Source organism: Histoplasma capsulatum, genomic scaffold (assembly GCF_000149585.1).
Source record: "Histoplasma capsulatum NAm1 scaffold_4 genomic scaffold, whole genome shotgun sequence".
Lineage (NCBI taxonomy): Eukaryota > Fungi > Ascomycota > Eurotiomycetes > Onygenales > Ajellomycetaceae > Histoplasma > Histoplasma mississippiense.
The window spans coordinates 1,289,073-1,304,136 of record NW_001813979.1 but is presented as its reverse complement, the minus strand read 5'-3'; the positions used below and the strand labels follow the sequence as shown (position 1 = coordinate 1,304,136).

The following is a 15,064-nucleotide window of genomic DNA, read 5'->3' as shown; positions in this document are numbered from 1 at the left end:
AATCCTGGGTGCTTGAATATATTTCTTGTGAGTTTGCATTTGACCTCATTCTGGCTGAAAAGATGTTCAGTCCGAGAAGTTGATGAATTATGCACCTCTCTCTCCTCGACGCCCTTGAACTCCACTCTGTCTCGCTGCTTCAACCCTTCAAGCTAAGTGGAGCAAAGGATGCTATGATATGATCTGGGTAGACCAGAATCACGGTTCCTTCCCATTTTTATTTCAAATGGGATATTTGAGAAAGGAGGATGTATTGTTACAACGCCTCGGCCAGGTGGTCCACTCCTGAAAACAACCGAGCACGTGGGATGAATGAAGCCTGTTGAAAATGTTGAATTTGCGTTCTCTTGATGGCATTCCTGCACGAAAATGAAAACGAAATAGAAAATAAAAAGAGAAATGTGGGGTTGGTGTAATTCACCCTTACGATCTCCTTTGACCGATGGACGGATTTCGGTATGCTGAGTGCGCGATGGGGGTTATTTTAAGCATGAATTCCTGCTTCAATAACGGTGTGTCTCCTTCAATCTAGTGGGCCTTGCTATTACCTTCTTTATAGTATAGGGTCGGTCAGGATACGGCTCGGTACTTCAATGACGCTAGATACTAGTCTCGCTTCTTGACATTAGAACTCTCATCTCAAATGCCTCAACCCTCGTGCCTACTGCCTGCCCACAAGTTTATATCCCCTCTCGATTTTAGGGCAACATGGGAGACGCGAAATTACGAAAACCCGGAAACTCATGGCCCAAGATTGATTATCATTGCTCTGCTTATTCCACATAATTAGAACAATTATGGGACATTCCGATGTTATACTTTCAACCTTCAGATCGATGATACTGGGATTTCTATAGCCATGGTAAGCATAGCCAGAAGCTAACCTACTTAAGAGGCTAACGAGACAGATGGATTTCTAGTACTGGTCTTGCTGCATCATATATTAACTTTGGCTAGGCTGCTATCATTGTGGTCACTACACCGACGACAAAGCCGTTGTTGCTTCATTTTACTGAAGACTTCCTTTCGCCAACTTCCCATAAATATTACAAATTAGGTATCCTCGCCATGGAAATATCTTTGGCATACGCATTTGGCGCATGCCGTTTCTGTGCAAGTATGGGGCCTTGATTATTTTTATATTGACAGACCCCATACCAATGGCTGCTGCTTGGCACTTTTCCTCTTCTTTTGTATAGACTGGCGTATGGTTATCAATGCATTGGCCATCTCGCCTTTACATTTGTACCTTTTATTGAGAATGTACTCCTCGACATTCCCACAATGTTAGTCCCGCAGTTCCAGCTTCCTATACACCAGCTGCATGCCGTGATTGCTACACTAGTACTTTTGGGGGTTATAGTTGTTGTGACTAGTGCTGTAAATATCAAATATGATGTTCGCGCGAGTAGAGACAATTAATATGAGCAGTTTGACCAGTCATTGCATTTATTGAGGAATAGAAGCCATAGTTGTTTTTGCCTTGTAATCATTTTGTGCTTCTGTCAAAGTTGGAATGGGGGATTTTTTCCTATCCTCTAATAAAAATTTCCAGTTATTCATCTTGAGCTAAAACTTTGATTATAAGATAATTCCGTAGAATTCTGATATCCGCATCGCCTCGTCGTTTGGCTATAAACATTCGAATACCTCGGATTTGTATTTAGGTGATCCAAATGCCCTCCCCTTTTCATTTATCTCACCACCTTAGCTTTTTCGCCGCCGCACGCAAACCCCCATGCTTTAAAGGAAACTTTTTGTATCACCATCTAGTATGAAGTTATCTTTCGCATATTGTACTTCCCTATTTCGCGGAGCTTCTTTACCAAATATATAAATCTAGATGCGACGAGTTAGTTTCGTATCCAAAACTATCGACTCAACTAGGGCCATCAGACCAATGGGAGGAACGGAAGACCTAGACCCAGCGACAAGAATGCGAGAAGTCCTGTAACCCCAGTCAACTCCCAGTGCTCGAAGAGTCTGAGCGAAAAGTGGAAATACTGCAAAAGATTGGTTTCTAGCTTAGTTCATTGAGTGTATATGTTTTTGATGGGGTATAATAAGACTGTTGGGAAAATGCCTACCTCCTGCGAAAACAAAGCGGAGGAAGGACACTGCCAGAGCTTAGTATGTAGTATTTTGTAACTAGGGGATTCTCAACTTACATGAGGCGACAGCTGAAGCGGGAAACGCAAAACAGTCCACAATATAGAGCTGAATTGCCAGCTGTATATCGAGCATCAGTCATATTGCTCCCATGTGTTGCAAGACTTAGAATATTTGCCTTACAAATATGTTCATTGCTCCAGCAGCGAAGATTACGAAACCAACTAAAGGCTTAAGGTCTGTTAGGCTTGGGAGAAGAAGAATGAAGCTGAATGGTGACATGAAAAAGAGGCACAATGACGGGAAAATAAAAGGTATTGCAAGTTACCACGATGAAGTGATATTTGAGTGCAGAAAAGCCATATAGGAACAGACCAGCGACGATTAAAAGGGCACCAGGGAATGCAGGAACCAATCTAATATGCCGTACGTGTTAGTTGCACTAAACTTTAAGCATAAATAATCCTAGAGAATTCAGTATGTTTTCACCTAGACTCCGGGTTGTAACGCCTATCGGGGCGCGTTTGGCGTTCGTATATAATCCCATGCACTTTAACCGTTGCAATCAGACCTAGGATGTTACCCACCCCCTGGGCCAGGAGGTCGATGCCGACAAATCCAGCCGAATGGCCGTATCCGTCCCCGAAAATATCTGGGAACTATTAATTATTGTAAGTGGTAAATTTTGTGCACTCCAGGAGGGTTATAAGGACGTGATCATTTCGTACTGTTACTATAAGGAGGTAAACTTCCCCGAATACGAACGCGAAATAGAGCGACAGCAGAAATAGAACCGGGTCGACAAGCAAGTATATCACTAGCAGGGTTAGCAAAAAAAGTCGTTAGATTTTGTGTCAAAAAGATACATACCAGGGCGAATGGCAGAGGAGATAAACGATCCCGCCCTCCGAGTGGATAAATCTGAGAGCAATTCGACTACCGTGTATAGGTCCATATCTGGATGTAATCGCTTATTTCTCTGAAGTTTCTGTTCAAGAAGTATTGGAATATACGACTCTTTCATGTGAATAAGAGAAATGATTTCCAATGCTGCAGCAGCCATGGCCTGATATGGTGAGATTTGGTGTGAATTTGAAAACACAGGAGAAAGAAGGAAGAATGGCATACAGGGACCCAACAAGTCCATCTCCAAGAGGCTCGTTCAGATATCCAGCCACCACAGGCAGGGCCAACCACAGGCCCTAAAATTCTGGGGAAAATTAGGACGAATACCAGTATTTGTGTTTAACAGAAATACGTGAACGTACAGTAAAGTTGACATCAAAGCTGATGCTTTTGCTCGTTCCTTGAGATCCCAAATATCAGCAAGGACACCTCCAAAAACGGCCAACCCGCCAGAACCTCCAACTCCTGCAAAGAACCGGCACACGGCAAGTTGAGCTGCCTGCAATCCAGTTAGTCAACTCAGCTAGAACATACTCCCCGAGAAAGGACTTACATTCTGGGCGAAACCGCTTCCTATTGAGAAGGCAATAAACAAAATATTGCACGTACGCACGATAATAGATCTTCCATATATCTCGCTAAGCGGTGCTGCGAATATAGGGCCAAGTGCAAATGCCAAAACAAATATTGAGATTTGGATAGCGCCCAAGGTGGGATTTTTAATACCAAGATCGGCCATGACCAAGAGGAGAGCTGGAGCGAATATAGTACCTAGCAGTATACCATAAGCTTCTTTCCGTAGAAACACGGTTAATCTTACTTGCAAATGGAGGCAAAAAGCAATAGCCTCCCATAAGGGTTGTAGTCGTCCACTTCATCTTCCTGGTCCAACTCTATGCACTGTCAAAGAATGCCAGGTAATCATTATATTCTTAGAAACAGAGTAATACCCGCGGGTTTTCTTTCGATTCTGCGCTTAGAGTGATAAGATCTTTGGGGAGCAAGGTTAGTCCGATGGCTAAATAATGGGTGTGATGGCTAATAAAGAATTTACATACTAGGATCCAATCCGCTTAAATTCACACCATCATAGAATACTTTATCGGGGCTTGCTTCCCGTAACTTCAATTCTTCCTGGTACCGTTCTGTAACCAGCATCCTTCGGGAAATGCTGGGACAACTCCCGATATGTGAAGTTGAACTGAGAACCTGGGGGGAATCAGGAGAATCCCGCTTTTCCGTTCTTGAATTGTTTTGCATTTTCAAGAAAAGCATAAAATAGAAAGTAAAAAGGTAGCCAAATTAGATAAATTTGGCTGAAGAAAATTTTTAAGATGTATTTATCAAATGGAGACACAATTCTGATTATCTATCAGAATTCAGAATAATGTATCATAACCCCCCACAACAACGAGAGCGAAGAATATCCATTACCCTCAACCCACGTTGCAAGACACACGGTGTGAATCTGGGACTGGTATTGGGAGGCATAGTGTCGGTAATACTCCATCGCTCACCATTCACAAAATTAGAGTGAAGACATGATCTTAAGGTGGAAGTACGCCACCGATAACTGGATCCTGTACCACTTCATAGGTCAGAATACCAGGAGTTCCCACGCTCACGCGGCAATTTGGTGATCGCAAATCAGTCTAAAACATAATTCCTAATCGCAGTAAAAATGAACCACCGCAGTTCATGGGCGATGCTCTCAGACCGTTCTCTGCACATGCACACTGGTCAGATCTGCAAACATGACCTCATTATTTGAATCATCAGGTCATACTTAGTGTGTCTCATTTTGCTATTCCGTTTTCTGCAAGCATTGCCGTGTAACTATGGTCATCAAAGTGAGAAAAGGTTTCAACTCGTACTGAAATGCCACCAGGTCATGAGGCACTTAGGGAAGTCATGTACGACCTGCGGTTTAATAGTTTTTCGTGAGAATGAGCTTCCAAAAGAGGGTCCAACCAGTGAAGAGGACACAGCAGTTATCTGAGTTGGATCTGTATTAGTACATAGAATGGTTTCATATAATCTATGAGAGACAAATCCCCATATGGTTCCATGGATGGTCGAGATTTTGTCACGTGAAATTATATCGTCTAATCCTTGCCGTTGATATAAACGCGGCGCTAAATTAGCGTTTAAAACCTTAAAACCACTAGTGATTTTCTCAGCCTACTTCGCAAGCCCTCTCTCCTTCCCAAACTTCACTTGTTACTCTGTTCTTTACCAGTTCTACAAGAAGTTTTCCTTGAACATTCACACTGTGAAAATAGAAGTATTCAACAGTGTTTTCTAGACTCAATCGACACATTAATTATTCACTATGGGGAAACTGTTTTGCTGTGTGCTCTGTTGGCTGCGGGCGGGGAAACGCTCGGGTCTCAGGGGTTTGCTATGGTGCCCAGGGCGGGGGAAACACGTTGTTTTAGGCTGTTGGGGATACGCTCCAGGGGTGGCAACAGTGAAAAAATTGTGATTTGCTATCAACAGAACGGTGATTATGGATTGCATGGTAGAATCCTTAGGGCAGCTGGCACTTCAATTACTGGAACAGACGATGGCTCCATTTATCGCAAGGTGTACGTTTTTACCTGGCATATGTGCTACGTGTTGTTTAGATGGATATCCCGATATTTTCACTTAATTCTCAGTTCCGCAAGTGTATACAACTCATTTTCAAATTGATTCATTCATTGAAATAAGCGGAGCCGCCAATCACCCACTCGAAGGTATAACAAGCAATCCAGGTTTTCAGTCGATGTCATACGACCATAGTGGAATATTATATTCCAGCCTCAAGAATTTAGCGTTACCAGCCCTTTACAGCCCTAGAACTAGACATATAAGTTCCAGAACAATATCGCTATAATCGCACTAAGTCCCAAGCTCTGAATGGATTTGTCGATTGCAAGCATAGATCCCGCCCCGGGCTTAGGTGAAGTATTGTTTAAGGCTGTTTCTGCACCAAGGGGCTTCCAGCCAATGCCTGAAGAATTGGTGCACAAGTCGGTAGACAGAAGCGTGGCGTTAGCGGAAAAGGTGATATCGGCACACTATTTAAAAGCACATATTATTAGATCCACACAAAAATAATGTCCGTTCTAGGCAGCATTGAGATGCGCATGATCGTGCGATTCAGATAGACGCAAACGGAAATAACGTGAAACGAGGAGGGAAAATGAGAAAGGAAGTTTACATTATACAATGCAGACCCATGTTCATTTACTTGGACAACTTGAATACTCGCGTTAGAACCAGAGGTCAGGCCTAGTCCTTGCGGAATTGGAATTTTTGGGAAACAAAATGTGCCATTTCCCGTTTGATTGAAACCTTCGATCATAGAAATATTGAATATAACTGTATCATCAGAACCAATACCAAGGTTCACGAAGGTGATTGACCAGGAGTGCGAAGGAGTGATGAGGAGGGAGCCACCACCAAGAGGCCATTCAGTTCGGTTTGTCGTCACATTGACACCCCCGCCTAACATTATATTAGAAATATGTGCAATAAAATGCAAGTCGGAAGGGAGCAAGATGGTATGGCACTCCTGGAGTAAGCATAGAAACGTACATGGTTTAGTCCACTGAGATGTAAAGAATTGCCACGCCAGAAAGGGTATTTAATAGAGAAATGCGCAGAAACGAGCTGAAGTAGGAGGGCAAGGCTAACAATGAAGCGAGTCATATTAACTTATCCAGCGACGATTGTCGTAATATGTTGTTTTGGCTGCCCACTTCTCCAATCGGTAGCGAAATAACAATTGATGGAGGAACAAAAAAAAAAAAAAAAAAAATCTTGCTGACCCGGGGGCATCGAGGCATTAGGAGGCAGAGACTGGTATTTGCAAGATAGTAACTAGTACCTGAAGGAAAAGGGGCGAGTTCCTTCGGAATTGAAACTGAAATACGCAGCTAACACCGGCCACAAATACTTCAAGATCCATCATTGGTCCAATTTATAGGGATCAGGGTGAGATGGACGCCATTGGCATGGGCAAGTCCCGCTTGAATGAGGACAATTGAGCATATTTCTTTGGGTCCTGATTAGCGTTGGCCAAATGGTGAGGAGTCCAGCAGCACAAAACTTATGCTTGCAGGGGTCTTCGTGGAAACCACGGGAAACAATGACTTTGAGCGGTTTTTGGAACTCACTTGCACAAGGAGTTTTCAGGAACGGTAGCTAGCTGCCTTTTACACGAGGATATTGACCTCCTCCAAGGTTCGTATCCTGGGTTGGATATCCTGATCTGAGATATAGTCAAGATCTTATCAAGACCACTCTGCTGACCGCTCCGAATATACCCGCAATCACATGATCTCCACCCCGCTCCACAAGGTTGCCCGCATTCAATTCCGCGATGACGAACCAACTCCGCAACGTCTCTTGAGGTCATGTTGAGCCAACATCTAAGAAGTCAGATTACCCGCAGTCTTCCTCGCTTCTCTCCCCATCTCTGTCGTCAATTCCCTTCTGCACTATCAATTGCCCCGCGCGTCTCTAGAAAAATGTCTGATATTGTCCACGTCTTTGCAAACGATGCTTGCCCGCGTAAGTTCGGATTCGTCCGACCCCAATTTTACCCCGCGCATCGTTTTTCCAATTCCTCCCACCCCTTGAAAGGATATTTCATTCAATGCCTCTGTTTGACTTCAAATATCTCAATTAACTGCTTATCTAGCTGCGGGCCCCTATGTACGTCCACGTGACTCAACGGTTCTACTTTTGACTGGGAAATTGAGGTTAATTTGCAATTTGCTGTTTTAAAAAACCAGTCTCACGCTATCAAAGCGAACGGACAAGTGTTTCTCTCAGGTGCGATTCCAGCAGATGAGAACGGGAAGCTCCTCGAAGGCTCGGTTGGAGAAAAAACTGCTCTCTGCTGCAAGAATATTGCTGCCGTGCTGGCCGCGGCTGGAACGACCGTGAGTCGGGTGGTAAAAGTTAACGTAAGTTGCTAAACGAAGTACAATTTCCTAAGGAAACTCCATATTACCCGTTTAACAACTGTGGATGAATTGTTCCCTGCCTCGCCACTTAAAGTTGACTACACTCTTGGTAACAAAAATCCGCATGCATGACTAACTGAACATTTCCATTCGCGTCCGGGAAAATACATTTTCAGGTCTTCCTTACAGATATGAAAGATTTCGCCGAGATGAACGCCGAATATGAGAAGTTCTTCACGCATAAACCTGCTCGCAGCTGCGTTGCTGTCCATCAACTTCCAAAGGGCGTCCCGGTCGAGATCGAGTGTATTGCTCTACAATAAACCACAGGAATTTTCAAGTACCGCATATAGTATACATTGTATACCTCCCATCTTCATTATGCTAGTGAAGTTGCGCATGATATCTAATTTCCTATCATGGCTTCGTCGAGTATGAAAATTAATAGATAAAAACTCAAAATTAAAAACCAATGTGGGAAGTGAAATAACGATCTATCTCTTTTGACGCGGTGCAATTTTGTTTTAATGACTGCTGTTAGAGTATGATTGACAATTTTTCAAAGATTAAAAAAGAAATAAAATAGAAACGAAGAGAAGAGCCCCTGTTGTAACGAAATACGACTTGACTTCCCTTCCAATAGCCTGGCTAAATACTAATTGAAGCGAGCTACTCCCGCTATTTAGAAATAGGTAGTTAAATTTTCTATTAATAACTGATTGACGAACCAAATCAAGAAGTAATGGAATGATTTCCGCCTTATATTTTATGCACACGTGCGATCACTAGAAAAGGTTAAGAAAAAGTGATCGGAAGCTACCCGCTCCATGCGGTTGTTTGCGCGCCTCGTATCCATGTACACATCGCCGCGTGACGTTACTAACATTAACAACGAAAGGATGCACTTTAGTCTTCCAAAGGGAAATCGAAAGGAGGCTCGGAATAACCATGAAACCTAGCAAGGGGATGGGTGGCCTGGGAGGGAACATAAGGTAGGTATCGTGCATGGATGAAAACAATAACAGCAAGGCTAACACAAGGTGAAAACAGAGGTGGCAGGCTTGGGAAAAGAGGCGATAGTATGTGAAATGTCTAGGGTCTCGAAATGAAGAATCGAACGAGGATTTGAACTTTACTAAAAGTCTGCAAAGGAAAATAAATTCAGAATAGCAATCCGGCCTGTCCAACCCCTCCCTTCTAAAATAGCGCAGCCGTTAAGAAAAAGCATATTCATTCGTAAACACAAATCATATCTTTTATCCAAAAGATAACGCTTTGATAGTACTGGTTACCTTCGCGGTAAAGTACCTACCATTCTTCCTCCACCGCCAGCCATTAAACTTTGTTTAACGATTAAATCTGCAGCTGCAGCCGTCGCAAGCCTCTCCTTCTGTCGACTGCGATCACGAATATACGTATGCGCCTCCGGTCGCATGCGCAGAATTCGAAGAACCATATCATCGTTCGGTTCCGCTTGTGCTTCTCGCCATTTTTCCTCCTTGGCTTTCCTCATAGTGCCCAAGTTACGGGACAGCATGATGCTTTTCCCTCGGCGAGCAGACGGAATACCAGCCGCACCACCAATCGCCGAAAATGGGCTCAATGATGAGGACGTAGTGGACAGCCGGTTTCGGTTAGTTTGCTGTCGTGCTGCAGTGGAGGATGCCATGCGTTCTGAGGTTCGAATTAAACTATCGGTGGGTTCAAAGTAGAAGAAGAAGAGACTTTGGATTTCGTGGTATTTCGGTGATTTAAGGATATCTAATGGAACGCCGTTTGCTTCTCCGGTTTCTTCATCGACGGCGTTGAAAAAGTTGAGGAGCAGGAGGAGCCAACGAGAGACGACGTCAACTTCTCGCTGGGTGAGCGGCCGTTGGTTAGACGGCTTGTCGGATAGCGGAGGAACCAAAAGAGCTTCCACGGTTACTAGAACTTCTTTCCACAAGCGAGCCATGACCGTTCTCATGGCTTCTTCTGTCAACGTTTGGTTCATAATTGAAAAGTTGTCATCAAAATAAGTGAACAATGTGTCTAATGCACCCTCTATTTCTGCCGGCGTCGGACCTGAAGTGGTTGATGTTTTGTTCCTATTAAAATAGCTGGAAACAGTTGACATAGTAATGCCTTTCGACAGCAAAGCTTTGAGAGCACGGCGAGAAAGACAATGGTTTATATAAGCAGAAAGCTGGATATACATGTTAGCAGATGATATCTAACCCGGATGCAGATAATGAGTTTGACATATAGCAAACATACCTTCTCTGTTGTTTTCCGGGTCATCTCACGTTCGGTACGCTTGAGAGTCCGAAATGCCTTACCAAAGTGAAATTGGATATCATCACGTTCACCTTCCATACTCACACGAAGCAAAATTCGGCCTTGCGTGTCCAAGTCTAGCCAATATTCCCTTGGGACAAAGTCTGAAAAGTGGGCGGGATCAAGCTTGAGAGAAGTGCGCCCCATATAATCGTGGCTCCCAACAGCGTCCCAGTCCCAGACAGTTGCAATAATGTTCTGGGGTCCTTTCGTAATGATATCCACGCTATCATCCCATCGGGGATTAAGATTGTCATAGATAATGCGAGTCTTGAAAATACGCTGGGACTCATCGGCCAAGGAAACGTAAGGGTCACTAAGTCCATCCATGTCACATCCCTTCAGGTCTTCTGCCTCAACAATTTTAACAGTAAAAACATAGTTAGTAACCTTCCGTGGCCGCTGTAAAGCAGGAGGCGTATTCTTTGCAAGTACATCTGCGCAAGCATCGACATTGACGTCTTTCTCAAGCTTATCCAACTGATGGAGAGCATATTCAATATTATTCAGTTTGACAAAGGACTGGAAAGAAAAGATCAGTAATTGACAAAAGAAATTAGCATTTTTCCATTGGCAAGGCTTACCTGCGGGAAAAAGTGAAATGGCTCAATCTTTTCTTTATTATTCCACGCCTCCTTGGCCATTTGCATCCATTTCTCTTGTCGTGATTGCGATAGAGATGCTTCTTGTTCTGGGGTAAGGCGATCCATTTCTCTACTAAATTGTAGTTCAAGAACTTCGCAATATCTCGCAATACCTTTCCCGATAGATTTTGAAATAGCAGTCATAAACTTAGCATATCCCACATCGTCGTCCCAATTCAGTTGCACAATTTGATTAATCACTTCGTTAAACGACCGGAAAACGTCTACGACGGACAAGCTATGCCGTTGATCTTGCGTCGGTATGTCAGTAGGTGATTCGGTCCGCACTTTGAAGTCATCTTGTTTGATAGCCTCATTGACCCAGCCTACGATCTTCTCATCAGTAGCTTGTATCCAACGCCAAACGAAATTGGACAGTAGTTCCTCGATCGGTATGGGAAACGGTTCACTGAAAAATTCTCAGCAAAAGAACACAGAAACTTTGTGTATAGGTTTAGCTCTTACCCAGGGAGAACTTCTGTGTAAAATTGGCGTATTTGAGCCAATTCTTTGTACAAGTCAAAGCCATCTTGCATGCCAATCTCTTCGTTTTTATCTTGAGCTTGTTGTATAATCCTCGTAATGATGTCGCGTGCATCCTCCGCGAACATTGGAAGAACGCATTTGGCTAGAATGTTTGAAGGATTGATACTACGCAAGTCAGTTAGAGGTCAGGAGAATACGAATTTTTAGGTACATACCCTATGATTTCCGGGTTTTTCTTATATCTCTTTTGTATCCGCTGCGCAAGTTTTAAAATACCTTTCCCGAGTTGCACCACATGATAAAACTCCCACACATTTTGCTCTGGAGGTATTTCCTTGTCGAGGTGTTCTTGGTAAACCTCTTTTGCTTTGTTCACTAATCCGTTATACACATAGGAACGAAAATTTTCATAGTCGTCCGGTTTGGAAACAAAGTTAGGGTCAGCTTCGACGTAGTTTTCTAGGATGTACATGACTGAACCTATAGAGGGGACCTTGGTGTCATAGCAGTGCATCATCGTCTCATAGAGATGCCGAAGGAGCGCCTCGTGGAGAGAGGAAAGTAGGTGTGTCATTACACTAAAATCAGCGAGCGTCCAATTCTCCCTGTTTGAGAGCAATGAGACTATGAAGTTACTACCACGTTTCGACTTCTCCGGCGGAGGTTGGTTAACAAAAATGAATGCGGAATCCAAAGTGTCAAGATCAATTTCCTGTTCCACATATTTCTCTCGGAAAACATCAAGGAACAATACAGCACGCGTAGATGTTGGTATTCGCCAACGAAGGCTTATTTCGTTGAGCAGATCAGTAGCTTGCTTCGAGAGAAGAGTCTTAGGTGGCGAGTCCGAGGTCGAGTCTGATTCATTGGTTGATCTTTCTTGCAGCTCGTGGTTTACGACTTGGAGGAGTACAAAACGGTAAAACGACCGAGGATCCGGGGGAATGAATGTGTAAATATTTGGATTATCAGAGCAGTCATGGGACGCATCAGGCTGTGAAAAAGAAGCAGCATCTATTGAAAGAATATCTGATGTGTCGGAATAACCAAGATCTGATGCATTGGGATCGCCCAGACCTGGTACTGAGATGAGAAAGTGTGCCACCGGGCAAACTTGTTTTGGTATCTGGGTTGGACTGCATTATAGAAAACATCATCTGGGAGAGTTCACCATCCTCAGCCTTTTTCCACGCTTCAAAAGCCTCGATAGAGTCGAAGTCCTCATTGGACAGGGTCCTTCTAGTATTCAGGTTGAGCTGTACCTGGTACGTTTTAAGGTCTTGCAGAGCCGCCTTCGCAGTCCATACATCTTTATACTTGTTTATATCTGACTGGACATATGAATTCCTTAGTCCAAACACTTTCGCCACAACTTGGACTAATGGCATATCTTCGACTTTATAGCTCAGGGGCACGAGTTCGGTAATTACGTTTCCTCCATCTTTTGGGGATGCCTGCGCAAGATTCTGATCATGCGCAAGCAATTTGGTTTCCAAGATAGAAAGTTGGCTAGCCAGTTCAGGTTTATCCTTGTCCCAGCCTTGGTCTTTGAGAATCAAACTGATGATCCTCACAAAGAGAGCCACATGCCTATCAACCATAAGCTTCCAGTTGGTATCATCTGGTGCTTGGCCCTTGGAGAGTTCTTTGGTCGCATTGGAAAAGAATATTAAGACCAGGGGTTCTGCCCGCCTCTCCTCTCTCATGCGCTTGTTGAAGCCCGGCTCCCTCAGCTCATTTAAAAACGCCGCAAATGTTCTCCTCACAGCCTCATCCTGGTAAGCTTTTTCCTTTTCGATCCCCTTAAATACTCCAGTCAATCGATTTTCTAGCCGACCCACAAAGCCATGAGGTAGCCTCGTGCTCTTGTGATCTTTGGCCAAACTTAGATCGCTTATTATGGAAGCTGATGATTTGTGAGCTCGTTGGCGGGGAATTGGTACGCTCTGGGTGCGACGGGGACGTTTTTGGAGAAGGTAGGCAAGATATGCTACTCGAAGAACATATAAGTACGCATCATTGTGACTGACAGGCCGTTTTCGAGTGACGGAAACATTTCGAGAACGGGGACCCCGACTTTTGCCGCTGTCGCTATCTAATCGTCGACTAAAGCCGCGAGAACGTGAGGATGCCGTCGACATGAGACCTTAGCACGTGTTTGCCTCTCTATCCGAACGAAGAGGTAGTTGAGCAGTGCCAGAGAAGAGATATAGTCATGGAGTCCTGCAGGCGCCAGTCTGCAGATGATATAAATAACAATCTTCTTGTTATTCAGTGTTGAATGCGGGTGTTCGTTATACGTTTTCCAAGGCTCGCTCACCAGCGGCCGGGAACGCGTATGCAGGACAAGGACAACTTCGGGTCGATGGATATACACAAGCGACAGGATAGAGACAATACTGAAATATTTAGAATAACCAGCTGGCCCGACAATACGTATGTGAGTTAGATTAGGGCGTGACTCTTGAACGCCCAAAAGCCGAAAATAAAAAGTTTCTTAGACTGGCGATGCTGATGAAAGATCAGGTGTTGGGTCTTGTGACTTCCAAGGTTGGCAGCAGAACGAGTTGGCTGAGTAGAAAAGCGTAGGGTGCTTTGCGAGCTCTGAATATGCGGATTTCTTGGCCGTACTGGGGAATGTTATGGTGGCAATCACCGTTGTTTGATCTATTTGGTTAATACTAGGTGGTGAGATGGTGGGGAAAGGTTGAGTGAAGCCATCCTTATTCTGTAGCCCTAGTCTGAGTGCTTGCTTATTCCTGGTCCGCTAGCCCGCTAGTGCGGCAGTCCAGCTGCTTCAAGATTATCCCCCGTTGGCTTCATGCCCGTTTCGGTTCCACTTCTGGTCCGCAAAAATCTTTGATTTTGTCGATTTTACGTGATGAGGAGGTTTTCTTCATGCAGGCTATCGGGAATGGGGTTTCGAATTTTCAAAAACAAACCATTCACTGACCTTTAAGACCATGCGCTTGATTGTCCGATTCAGGCGATATTAACCACGAGCCAGACAGGTGAAACGTCATTTCAATACCGCGAGCATTCGTCGATTACACATAGCTTGTTTCTTGCGTTTGCCCGGCTCCTTGGTTCGCGAGAAAGGGCTTTTCAGTGCTTCTGCTGTTTCCAGATGGGCTTACAAAACATGCTTTGGATGGACTATGAGCGGGAAAAGAGCTTGATCCCATCCACTGGTGGTAATGCCGCAGATTAATGCTGCCAACGTTATCGATGATGCCCTTATCAAACCTCACAGATCCTTCAAGTTGTACTGTACATGATGTGATTTAAAATTATACCAATGAAGTTCTCATCTAGGTTTATTGTAGCTTCAAGAACACTGCACCATTTCAAGCTTCCGTGGAATCCATTGCTTTCAGGGGATTGCTTGGCAATCGATTCAGCGTGACAATGACACTTAGCTACTTACTTGCCTTTCCCTCAGGCTGCAATAAATCAACCAGGTTTTGTATGTGTATATATCACTTTGGACAAAAAGTACTAGAATGATAAACAAAGTGAATGTATGAAGTTGAAAAACCTTTGTACTTGGTAAACATACCACTTTCATTGTTTTTATCATATAATAATGGTTATCATCATTGATGCCAATCAGGACGATATGTATAGTGTCTTGAAAGTTGCTAC

General features: G+C 43.9%; 5 protein-coding genes across 5 annotated transcripts; 1 reads left to right on the top strand and 4 right to left on the bottom strand.

The window, feature by feature from the left end:
• Positions 1-916: 916 nt before the first annotated feature.
• On the bottom strand, positions 917-4,173 carry HCAG_04399 (predicted protein; the record flags this gene model as incomplete). The annotated part of the gene is made up of 13 exons (XM_001540509.1): positions 917-931; positions 1,159-1,269; positions 1,704-1,741; positions 2,169-2,229; positions 2,438-2,525; positions 2,599-2,768; positions 2,838-2,926; positions 2,980-3,175; positions 3,238-3,319; positions 3,378-3,514; positions 3,569-3,588; positions 3,625-3,786; positions 4,074-4,173. 13 exons carry the CDS (start codon positions 4,171-4,173, stop codon positions 917-919), a joined length of 1,269 nt encoding a protein of 422 aa, XP_001540559.1.
• A 1,685-nt stretch (positions 4,174-5,858) lies between these two features.
• HCAG_04398 (predicted protein) lies at positions 5,859-6,711 on the bottom strand (the record flags this gene model as incomplete). Its single annotated transcript, XM_001540508.1, has 3 exons — positions 5,859-6,077; positions 6,221-6,574; positions 6,598-6,711. 3 exons carry the CDS (start codon positions 6,709-6,711, stop codon positions 5,859-5,861), a joined length of 687 nt encoding a protein of 228 aa, XP_001540558.1.
• Positions 6,712-7,563: 852 nt separating this feature from the next.
• Positions 7,564-8,296, top strand: HCAG_04397 (conserved hypothetical protein; the record flags this gene model as incomplete). The annotated part of the gene is made up of 4 exons (XM_001540507.1): positions 7,564-7,573; positions 7,706-7,719; positions 7,800-7,973; positions 8,150-8,296. 4 exons carry the CDS (start codon positions 7,564-7,566, stop codon positions 8,294-8,296), a joined length of 345 nt encoding a protein of 114 aa, XP_001540557.1.
• Positions 8,297-9,134: 838 nt separating this feature from the next.
• On the bottom strand, positions 9,135-13,560 carry HCAG_04396 (conserved hypothetical protein; the record flags this gene model as incomplete). Its single annotated transcript, XM_001540506.1, has 7 exons — positions 9,135-9,170; positions 9,286-10,158; positions 10,230-10,811; positions 10,874-11,171; positions 11,399-11,561; positions 11,696-12,413; positions 12,682-13,560. The coding sequence occupies 7 exons, from the start codon at positions 13,558-13,560 to the stop codon at positions 9,135-9,137; spliced, it is 3,549 nt and encodes a 1,182-aa protein (XP_001540556.1).
• Positions 13,561-13,916: 356 nt separating this feature from the next.
• Positions 13,917-14,442, bottom strand: HCAG_04395 (predicted protein; the record flags this gene model as incomplete). The annotated part of the gene is made up of 2 exons (XM_001540505.1): positions 13,917-14,086; positions 14,373-14,442. 2 exons carry the CDS (start codon positions 14,440-14,442, stop codon positions 13,917-13,919), a joined length of 240 nt encoding a protein of 79 aa, XP_001540555.1.
• Between the last annotated feature and the right edge of the window lie 622 nt (positions 14,443-15,064).